The following is a 12,307-nucleotide window of genomic DNA, read 5'->3' on the forward strand; positions in this document are numbered from 1 at the left end:
GTGGCTGATGTCTTTGCAGAAAACTTCACACCTGTAGAGGACCCCATTGACGAGGAGCACATACGTTTAGTGCAGCAACGACTCCCAGTCTTTTTCGAGGGGGAAGCAGTAGCAGACATCAAAGAATTCACAGAGGAGGAAGTAGAGGCACAACTGAAGCTGCTAAACCCGAAGAAAGCCGGTGGGTGCGACCAGCTGGAAACGGCTATACTACTTCAGCTTCCTCAGCCATTTGCCCCATCACCGCGATCTTCAATCGAATTATTCAGACCGGCAACTTCCCCTCTGCATGGAAACATGTAGAGGTGGTTGCCATCAAAAAACTAGGCAAAGACATCAAGCTCCCACAGAATTACAGGCCGATCAGCCTTTTACCGGCAATCTCTAAGATATTAGAGCACCTGTACTCTAAAAGGCTAATGTTGCATGTAAACGCGGAGGAGCTGATCTCGCTGGAACAATTCGGCTTCCAACGCGCACACAGCACCGAGCAAGAGCTGCTACGTCTGGCAGAGGATGCGATGAGTGCCCTGGAGTATGCAGGGGTCATGCTGCTTGATGTGTCTAGGGCTTTGGACTGTGTATGGCACAAGGGCCTCCTATACAAATTGTTCACACTGGTGGTACTGACTCTACAAGTCGATCTTATCGAGTCCTACCTTAGTGGACGAACGTTCAATGTCCGTGCGGGAGCGGGCATATCCACAGCTAGGCCCATACAGGCGGGAGTGCCACAGGTTTCTGTTCTCGGACCCCTTCTGTATTCCCTGTGCACCTCGGACACTCCAGAGGTCAACAGAGTCTTGCTCGCATTGTATGCGGACGACATCGCGCTGTATACCATAAGCGCACATGCGAACCTCATGCGCCGCTGCCTGCAGATGGCATACGACGCTCTATGCACATGGGCAACAAAGTGGCGCCTTAAATACAATGCCAGCAAAAGTCAGGCAATCATATTCACGAGCAAAAAGATCCCCATCGACCTACTGGTGGTGCGGATCATGGGAGGCCCCATCCCATGGTCCCGCACTGCAAAATACCTCGGGGTGACCCTCGACAGATGCCTCACGTGGGAGCCGCACATAAGGGATATTAGGGGGAAAGCCTATGGAATATTGAGAACACTTTACCCGATCTTGAACCGAAGTCAACCCTACCCACACGCTGCGGTATTATGCTGTTTCTTACCATTATAAGGCAGGTAATGGAGTATGCGGCAGTCGTGTGGGGCAATGCGGCAGACTGCCACATCCGAAGATTGCAGCGCCTGCAGGGTAGAATCCTTAGGATGATCATGAAACTCCTGCATGAATTCCCAACTAGGGAGCTACATAATATCACATGAGTACAAACAATTAAGGATAGAATTAGACAGACGGCTCGACTTTTCTATGAAAAGTCGCAGCAGTCCGAAAATAGGCTTGTCTCGAATCTTGGGAACAAACCACACAAAAGGGGCACAACGAGATGTCCCAACCTGCTAAGGCAGTGAAAAACTGCCACAGAGAAGTATATTAACCAGCACAAAATGTTCAACACACAGTAGGACCACTTAAAATAAACATTAGAAAGTGCAGGTATAGTGCAAAGCACTTAACTAACCTAGAGATGGTCAGGCACTATCCAATTAGATAAAGAGCAAGCAGATGCAGCTCTCCATGCTTCTCTATCCTGTGCAAGCATCCTCGTCTCCCAGTACCTCTTACAACCTACATCCTACTGAATCTGTTTAGTGCATTCATCTCTTGGTCTCCCTCTATGATTTATACCCTCCACGCTGCCCTCCAGTACTAAATTGGTGATCCCTCAATGCCTCAGAATATGTCCTACCAAGCGATCCCTTCTTCGAGTCAAGTTGGGCCACAAACTTCTCTTCTCCCCAAATTTTGTTCAGTACCTCCTCATTAGTTATGTGATCTACCCATCTAATCTTCAGCATTCTTCTGTAGCATTACATATCAAAAGCTTCTATTCTCTTCTTGTCTAAACTATTTATCATCCATGTTTCACTTCCATACTCCATACAAATACTTTCAGAAACGACTTCATGACACTTAAATCTATACTCGATGTTAACAAATTTCACTTCTTAAGAAATGCTTTCCTTGCCATTGCCAGTCTGCATTTTATATTCTCTCTACTTCAACCATCATCAGTTATTTTGCTCCCCAAATAGCAAAAATCATTTACTACTTTAAGCGTCTCATTTCCTAATCTAATCCCCGCAGCATCACCCGATTTAATTCGATTACATTCCATTATCCTCGTTTTGCTTTTGTTGATATTCATCTTATGTCCTCCTTTCAAGACACTATCCATTCCGTTCAACTGCTCTTCCAAGTCCTTTGCAGTCTCTGACAGAATTACAATGTCATCGGCGAACCTCAAAGTTTTTATTTCTTCTCCATGGATTTTAATTCCTACTCCGAATTTCCTTTTCTTTTCTTTCCTTTACTACTTGCTCAATGTACAGATTGAATAACATTGGGGATAGGCTACAACCCTGTCTCTTTCCCTTCCCAACCAGTGCTTCCCTTTCATGCCCCTCGACTCTTGTAACTGTCATCTGGTTTCTGTACAAATTGTAAATAACCTTCTGCTCCCTGTATTTTACCCCTGCCACCATCAGAATTTGAAAAAGAGTATTCCAGTCAACATTTTCAAAAGCTTTCTCTAAGACTACAAATACTAGAAATGTAGGTTTGCCTTTCCTTAATCTATTTTCTAAGATAAGTCGTAGGGTCAGTATTGTCTCACATGTTCCAACATTTCTACGGAATCCAAACTGATCTTCCCCGAGATCGGCTTCTACCAGTTTTTCCATTCGTCTGTAAAGAATTCATGCTAGTATTTTGCAGCTGTGTCTTATTAAACTGATAGTTCAGTAATTTTTACATCTGTCAACACCTGCTTTCTTTGGGATTCTGAGGGTATTTCGCCTGTATCATACATCTTGCTCACTAGATGGTAGTTTTGTTAGTCCTGGCTCTCCCTAGGCTGCCAGTAGTTGTAATGGAATGTTGTCTACTCCTGGGGCCTTGTTTCGACTTAGGTCATTCAGTGCTCTGTCAAACTCTTCACGCAATATCATATCTCCCATTTCATCTTCATCTACATCCTCTTCCATTTCCATAATATTGTCCTCAAGAACATTGCCCTTGTATAGACCCTCTATATACTCCTTCCATGTCTCTGCTTTCCCTTCTTTGCTTAGAACTGGGTTTCCATCTGAGCTCTTGATATTCATGCAAGTGCTTCTCTTTTCTCCAAAGGTCTCTTTAATTCTCCTGTAGGCAGTATCTATCTTACCCCTAGTGATATACGCCTTTACATCCTTACATTTGTCCTCTAGCCATCCCTCCTCAGCATTTTGCACTTCCTGTCGATCTCATTTCTGAGATGTTTGTATTCCTTTTTGCCTGCTTCATTTACTGCATTTTTGTATTTCCTCCTTTCATCAATTAAATTCAATATCTCTTCTGTTATCCAAGGATTTCTATTAGCCCTCGTCTTTTTGCCTACTTGATCCTCTGCTGCTTTCACTATTTCATCTCTCAAAGCTACCCATACTGTATTTCTTTCCACTGTTCTTGTCAATTTTTCCCTAATGCTCTCTCTCTGAAACTCTTTACAACCTCTGGTTCTTTCATTTTATCCAGATCCCATCTCCTTAAATTCCCATGTTTTTGCAGTTTCTTCAGTTTTAATCTACAGTTCATAACCAATAGATTGTGGTCAGAGTCTACATCTGCCCCTGGAAATGTCTTACAACTTAAAACCTAGTTCCTAAATCTCTGTCTTACCATTATATAATCTATCTGACACCTTCCAGTATCTTCAGGCTTCTTCCATGTATACAACTTTCTTTCACGATTTTTAACCACGTGTTAGCTATGATTAAGTTATGTGCTGTTCAAAATCCTACCAGGTGGCTTCCTCTTTCATTCCTTACCCCCATTCCATCTTCACCTACTACGTTTCCTTCTCTTCCTTTTCCTACTTTCGAATTCCAGTCACCCATGACTATTAAATTTTCGTCTCCCTTCACTACCTGAATAATTTCTTTTATCTCATCATACATTTCATCAATTTCTTCATCATCTGCAGAGCTAGCTGGCATATAAACTTGTACTACTGTAGTAGGCGTGGGCTAAGTGTCTATCTTGGCCACAGTAATGCGTTCACTATGCTGTTTGTAGTAGCTTACCCGCACTCCTATTTTTTTATTCATTATTAAACCTGCTCCTACATTACCCCTATTTGATTTTGTATTTATGACCCTGTATTCACCTGACCAAAAGTCTTGTTCCTCCTGCCACCGAACTTCACTAATTCCCACTATATCCAACTTTAACCTATCCATTTCCCTTTCTAAATTTTCTAACCTACCTGCCCGATTAAGGGATCTGACATTCCACGCCCCGATCCGCAGAACCCCAGTTTTCTTTCTCCTGATAATGTCGTCGTCGTGAGTAGTCGCCGCCCGGAGATCCGAATGGGGGATTATTTTACCTCCGGAATATTTTACCCAAGAGGACGCCATCATCATTTAACCATACAGCAAAGCTGCATGCCCTCAGAAAAAATTACGGCTGTAGATTCCCCTTGCTTTCAGCCGTTCGCAGTACCAGCACAGCCCGGCCATTTTGGTTAGTGTTCAAGGCCAGATCAGTCAATCATCCAGACTGTTGGCCTTGCAACTACTGAAAAGGCTGCTGCCCATCTTCAGGAACCACATGTTTGTCTGCCTCTCAGCAGATACCCCTCCATTGTGGTTGCACCTACGAACGTCTATCTGTATCGCTGAGGCACGGGAGTCTCCCCACCAATGGCAAGGTCCATGGTTCGGGGGGGGGGGGGGGGGGTGGGTTAAAAGTTATTGATTCTTATATGTTATGTTTTATTGATCAATATTGCAAAAATTATTTATGATCATTTTTAACTAGTTTTGGCTAAAAGAGCTAGCCATCTCGAGTTCAAAAATGTTTATTGCTGTGTCTAATCAACAGGCTGGTAGGATACACATTGCCATCAGTAAAATACATACAGGGGCGAAAAAGGTTGGCTGTGAATGGGGTTAGGCACAAATCAGTATTTTATAGATGACGATGTGTCTCCTATTGGCCTGGTGCTGAGTCGCTGAGATGTTTTTCTGAATGATATCAAGATGGCTAGCTGTTGTAGCTGAAACTAATCATGAATGATTCTACATAATTTTTGCAATTTTCATTAGTAAAGGATTATTTAAAACAATCCATAACTTTTAAGAAGTTATTGTTTGATAGGACACATCCCAAGCATCAAGGAACAAGGAATTGTCTGTATCATGCGTTTGGTAGTGGAAAGAAATGTTGTGTGGGTGGGGGGAGATAAAAATTGTAAGGAAACCTAGGCATGAAGACAGTAAGTTCAGTAGGTTGCGATAGTAATTCAGAGATGAAGATGCTTGCATCTACAGGATAATTTAGTGTAAAGAGCTGCATCAAATCAGTCTTCGGAATTACGATAACAGCAGCAGAAACTGCATGGCGGAACAACTCTTTCTATATTTCTGACTTTTGTAAATCTGTGCCATTAACCTATCTTTTAATATTGCTGTTGTGTTTGTTGCCACATTTGCACTTGGACTGGACATGTTTAACCTCCTCCTCCTTTGTTCTCAGTGGTTTTGCTCTGTTCTCAGTTTTTTCTGTCAGTGTACTGTATTTCTGCAGCGGTTGTTCTGTTTAAGTCATCTGCCCTTCTGGTGGGTGATTCTAGAAGTGTGTCAAGGGAGGGGCGGCTAAAGGGGTAGGGGGGGGAGGGGGAGGGGTTGGGGAAATGGAATATTACTTAACAAAAGGAGAGTTGGAGTTCTCCACCGACAAATTGGTAAAATACGACATTGCTTTAAGTAGTTTTTGGTAACTGTTTTGGAGTTCAGGGAAAAAATGTGCATTAATAAATAATAAGATGCCCATTTTAAGTTAAATGACATTTATTGGTTTAAATTGTAAGCTATTTGCTGCTCTTATTCTTTTGTTGAAATGTGTTTGAAACACATTGCAACCTATATTGCTACATAATTATAACAAAAGATTGAATATGTTGGAGTAATTCATTCGCTGATTTATGAAGTTATTTTATCCAGTGTGATGAAATTTTCCTTTTGATTCTCGTACCTTTTTGGCAATCTCCTCTGAAGCCTTCACTAATTTCTTTTGCTCGTGATGGATTTCCTTTCTTGCCTCATTTTGTTTGTGCTCTGATTCTTCTAGCTTGTGTCAGGCAGCCTCTTTCAGTTCCTTTGTGTATTTAGCTATCATCCTTCCTAGATGGACTTACATCTTTATTACATTGTGTTTTCATATATCTGTTTCTGTATGAATGTCATCATTGGTTGGATTCTTTGCACTTTCTTGGCATTTCTAGTAATGACACAAGTTTCATCTTTCTGATCTTTTTCTGCACCTTCTGTTAATTGCCTGTTTCTTCTTTTTCTCTCACTTCAGCCACCTTTTTCGCCTTCCTTCCACAAGTTATGCTACATGAATGGCCTTCAAAAATCTTGAAAGCAAAATTCTATTTACAGAGTTTTCAGAGAATACCAGTATGTTTTGGTTATATGTAAAGTCAGGAAAGCGATTGGAATCATTTAGGTGGTTGTTTATTCACCAAATTAAAACTACGAAGCTTCCTGGCAGATTATAAGTGTGTGCAGACAGAGACTCGAATTGGGACCTTTGCCTTTTGCAGGAAAGTGCTGTGCTGACTGGGCTACCCAAGCATGACCCACAAACTGTCCTCACAGTTCTAATTCTGCCAGTACCTTGTCTCCTACCTTCCATTCTTCGTAGAAGCTCTCCTGCAAACCTTGCAGAACCAGTTCTCCTGGAAGAATGGATATTGTGGACACATGGCTTAGCCACAGCCTGGGGGATGTTTCCAAAATGAAATTTTCACTCTACAGTGGAGTGTTGCTGATATGAAACTTCCTGGCAGATTAAAACTGTGTGCCAGACCAAGACTCGAACTCAGGACCTTTGCCTTCAGGAATATCCTTTCTTCTAGGAGTGATAGTTCTGCAAGGTTCGCAGGAGAGCTTCTGTGAAGTTTGGAAGGCAGGAGACGAGATACTGGCAGAATAAAACTGTGAGGATGGGTCTTGAGTCATGCTTGGGTAGCTCATTCAGTAGAGCGATTGCCCCTGAAAGGCAAAGGACTCAAATTGGAGTCTCATTCCAGCACACTGTATTAATCTGTAAGGAAGTTTCATATCAGCACACACTCCGATGTAGAGTGAAATTCCCCAGGCTGTGGCTAAGCCATGTCTCTGCAATATCCTTTCTTCCAGGAGTGCTAGATCTGCATGGTTCATAGGAGAGCTTCTGTGAAACTTTGAAGGTAGAAGATAAGGTACTGGCAGAATTAAAGCTGTGAGAATGAGAATCGGTTGTGAGTCGTGGTCGGGTAGCTCAGTCGGTAGACCCCTTGCCCGTGAAGGGCAAAGGCCCCGAGTTGGAGATCGGTCCAGCACATATTTTTAATCAGCCAGTAAGTTTCATATCAGCACACGCTCCATTTTAGAATTAAAATTTCATTATGTAAATTGAAACTATTGCTGAATTTTTAAAACTCGGCTTTTGAAACTTTTCATCTGTGATAACAATGCATTTTACTATTAACTTGGGTATTTTCACTTTAGTGAGCCATATATGTTTTTGTTATATTTATTGTTTGATTTCAGTAAATGATTACTAAAAAAATTATAAATAAAAGTGAGTGTGATACATCTAACCTATGCTTTAAAGAATGGAATCCAAAAATTAATTAGACAGTGTTTGCTATGTGCCAATATCTTAATGGAGAAATAATAAGAATTCAAGGGTGCACAATACTTTGCATCCCTCTTATCTTTTTTTGTCCTATATTTTACAAGTGTGAGACTTCCTGTAAATTTCACACTTTTGTATGTGTGTTCTTTTGTTGCAGTTATATGATGTTACTAGCTGCATGGGTGAATACATCACTACAGCGTATGGACTCTTACGCCTTGTTTTTAATTATTTGCCAATGAAGGATCTTAGAACAGCAGCACACGTTTGCCGGTATGGACTTTATTGCAAATTGGTGTATCTGACATTTCTTCTCAGCTACACACACACACACACACACACACACACACACACACAAATTGGACAGATCAGTTTCTTAAGAGAGTAAAACAATTGTTGTGATAAATTTATGTAAGTTTAATCTACAACAGCCTTCTTTTCATCAGTGTTTATGTTGAAAATTTGGCGTAATGCATGATTTTTTATTTTATTTCCCCCCCTCCCTTCCCCCCAAGTAGTTAACTTATTATGAGAGGAAGGAGAATATTCTAGCAGATATGCATGTATTTCGCATGAATTTGGCAGGAAATGGTGTGCTTGTAGTGCCTAAATATAGTGTTGGAACACGTTAAACATCCAGCAATCACTGGACCTTTCTCCCATTTTTTCAAGGGCGTGGAAGGAAGCTGCAGAACATGAGAAATTAAAACGTGAAAATATTGACTGGTCATTTTGGAGGAAGACTACATCTAGCACTTTACTTAATCTGGTCAATGTTGCATTCCGAAGGGAAACATTCTGTGCATCACAGGTGTGCCTGTCATTTATGTGTGGACGTGGTGTGGAACCCCATATTGAATGTGGAAAAGGCATTGCTAGTTGCCCTTATTCTACAAAAAGAGTAGCATGTGGTAACACTCATTGTGGTAAGTAAGCCTTATACAAATATATTACTGAAATGTGTGTGTACACACACACACACACACACACACACACACACACACACACGCTTGAACATTGCTCCTTACTTTCCTTGCTGTTCTTTTTCTCAGGTCTAAGATGATGCTTTTGTGAAATATCTTGTGATGTTTATTGACGAAGCACATATCTAGATATAGTTTAAGAGTATCATTAGTAGTGATGATTCTTATAATGTGTGTAATTTGTAGGTGGTAACATTGGGGAATAAGGGGAATAGAATTTGTGTGTTTCAAAAAGTGGATTTGTTCTTTTGCTACATTTATAATGAAATGAAGATTTATATGCAAATAGTTCATTTTCTAGCACAAATGACTTTTTAGTGATTGTGCTATATGTATAACATGAGTTTCTGAAGAAATTGGGAATGGAATTGTATTGAAAACATTCTTTTTAATGGCTAATAAGTCACTGGCTGACCACAGCACACGTATGTAATAGAGGAAAACATTCCACATGGGAAAAATATATCTAAAAACAAAGATTCTGCAACTTACCAAATGAAAGTGTTGGTACGTTGATAGAGACAATAACAAACACACACACACAAATTTCAGGCTTTCGCAACCCAAGGTTGCTTTGTCAGGAAAGAGGGAAGGAGAGGGAAAGACATATGTAATTGGTGTAACAAACTAAATAAATCATAGTTACATTATTACTCTGTAATGAGCCACCAAAGACTATGGGTCCCTTATACCAAAATACTCAGAAAATGTCACTTAACTTTTGTAACCCCTCATCATCAGTGGAGGCCAAGTTTGTGAGTTCGTGAAATGCCTTCTGGTGCAGTACACCACTAAGACAATTTCTTTTTTCCTTTATTGCACAGATATGCCCCAGGGTCAGGTAACGGGATACGAGAATGAAAGTTCTACAAAACTCCAACAAATTCGTAACAAAGTCACTTAAATGAGTTAAAAAGGTTTACTTGTCTTTGTGAGTTGTTGAATGATAGTCTGCAACACTGCATGTAATATAACACAAAAAAGGCCCTCAATGGCTAAGTGCAACTAATCATAGGTACACTTCACAGTACATAGCAAATGCAATTTGCAACAACCATCTGTCCACTTCTAAGAGTTCACCAAACGATGTTCCCTGTCTAAATCAGCCCTGGATGATGATCTATAACTGAGTAGGTGAGAGCTGCTCTTCTATCTTCCGAGTAGGCTTCTGTCCATTGTCTTCTGGTCACTGGCGGATTGTACTTGGCCAGCAGTTGGCCGAGGTGAGACAATATCTTCATCCTCAGCACCATCCATGGTGCTGGTGGAACTTGCACAAGTTGTAAATCTCTATGGCACTAACACCAGCTTGCATCTTAGCACCTGTGGTGCTTTTGGCCTGGCTGTGTCTTGTTTGGATGACACAGCATTAACAGCATCCAAAATTTTGCCAGTGGAGTTCAAATTCGTCCCTTCCAAGTTGAGAACTAAAAGCTTCTGTTTCCACAATGTGCAGAGAGCATATTACGTACATCTGAAAAAGAAATGGAAATGAATTGGACTGTAGGATTAAGATTACATAACAAACAGAGCATGGCCCAAGGTGACAAAGGAAATTAAAAATAAATTATGCAGCTCAGGAGAGTTCATTTTAAAAGTTGACTGAAGGTGCTGCAAAAAGAAAAAAGTCCTAGTCATCGGCAGTTTCATTATATGGGGAAAATCCTGATGGAGGTGCTATGGAGCATTGAGATAATAAGAGCTGTATGTCGTTTCTGTAGAATACCAGCTACTGGTGGTGATGTTCGTCTTGTTGCTTATGGACCTATAGTTGCATCAGATCCATAGTGAATTGTAACTACCATGCCTGACACAGAAGTCATCATTGCCACCATTGTTGTTGCTACTTAAAATGAATTTAATGAGCTAGACACCAGTATGGACAACACTCTTTGCTGCAGGGAAACAGAAGTCCAAAAGTTACTGAATCACTGTAAATTGAGAGAAACACTGTCTTGCAACTAATACCCTTATTATTCACAGGTTGTCTATGAACTGAGCAAAGTCAGTCCAAGTACCATATGCCATCATCCAAGTATCATACACTACAAAACAGTCCTAATTGTCAACATAGTCTATAGTGGGTGTCTAGACATCAATATGCATGTGGGCTAGCTATAAAGTTTTAATTATCACCACGAAAAAAAAAAAAAAGGCTGTGAAACTAGGTAGTGGTGTTAGTTCATTCCATATCTACGTACGCATCCTGCAATGTAACACATTTTTCCCAATCAAACAATGGAAAAACCAGGATGAAATAATGACAGTATTATGGAAAAGAGAATTGCTATTCACTATATAGTGGAAATGCTTAGATGCAGATAGACACAATGAAAAGATTGTCAAACAAAACTTTCGGTCTAACAGGCCTTCATCAGAATAAACACACACACACACACACACACACACACACACTGGCTGACAAGACAAGACAAGACTGCGAGTAGCAGTACTGGAAGGGAGAGACAAACTGGGTGGTGGGGATAAGGAGGAGGCTGGAGCAGGGGAGGGGGAGGGATAGCAGGGTAGAGGTTGGTGATGGCAAAATGCTGCTTGTGGAAGTATACAGGGACAAGGTGGGGAGAGGGTAGGGCACTACATGCAATCAGAAGGTTAGATGGAGGGCAGCAGAAAAGGAGAGAAATAAAGACATTGAGTTCATTGGTGGAATAGAGGGTTGAGAAGTGCTGGAATGGGAACAGGGGAGGGGATAGGTGGTGTAATCTCCCCCCTCTTTCTTACATACAGCTATTGTCCACATTAGTCTTCTGTGAAGATTTGAGAGGAGCGAAGATTACAATAAACTTTCTAGTTTACTTATCTTTTTGCATAGAATTGGCTCCAGTTCTTTTTGTATAGGGGTCTGATTCTTGAAGCTGAATTTCTCACATTTTAGGTCATCATGGTTGAATTGATCTAAATAAATTTTAATCTACGTGGAATGTTTCCCTCTATTATATTCAATAAATAAATTTTAAGATTTTTGTTGCAGAATTTTTGTTGTTACATTAATATATTTTGTCACATTTTAGTATATCATACAGTCTTTTGACTTTTCACATTAACAAAGCTGAAATTACACTGTTCGCGCAAAATACAAAAATACATCCGATCACATCAGATGCATGCTTACTACAGTCTCACTCAGTGGAAATAACAATATTCCAAAGGTTTTGCAAGTTTTCTTGACAAATGAATTTCTATTAGTTTCAATTATTACTTCATAAATGAATCCAAAAATAGACATAATAAGCTGTACTAGATTGCGTAATTAATAATAGAAATTTTATGTATGCCAAATAATTTGTAATTTCAAGTGTTTCTAAAAAGAATAATTTTAACTGTACATTCAGAACTAGTACTTATTGACTATAATGTCCAAAATAAAGTAATTCCTGTTCATAAATTTTAGCTTGAAATATAACGTATTGTGTATAAAATTATATGAAAGTTTTCAGAAAATCAGATGAGATAATATTGACCTGTCCAAAATTCAAAAAATAATAC

The 12,307-nt window shown here is 40.2% G+C and overlaps 1 protein-coding gene across 3 annotated transcripts in view; it reads left to right on the forward strand.

Annotated features, from left to right (window-relative positions):
* The window catches only part of LOC124619733 (F-box only protein 22-like), a 219,142-nt gene that overhangs the window by 101,125 nt on the left and 105,710 nt on the right, over window positions 1–12,307 (forward strand). For all 3 annotated transcript variants that reach the window (XM_047146305.1, XM_047146302.1, XM_047146303.1), the window contains exons 4-5: window positions 7,975–8,090; window positions 8,490–8,743. In XM_047146305.1, coding sequence (XP_047002261.1) covers window positions 7,975–8,090; window positions 8,490–8,743 — 370 coding nt within the window. The remainder of the gene's footprint in view (window positions 1–7,974; window positions 8,091–8,489; window positions 8,744–12,307) is intronic.

The sequence above is a fragment of the Schistocerca americana genome, chromosome 6, assembly GCF_021461395.2.
Source record: "Schistocerca americana isolate TAMUIC-IGC-003095 chromosome 6, iqSchAmer2.1, whole genome shotgun sequence".
NCBI lineage: Eukaryota > Metazoa > Arthropoda > Insecta > Orthoptera > Acrididae > Schistocerca > Schistocerca americana.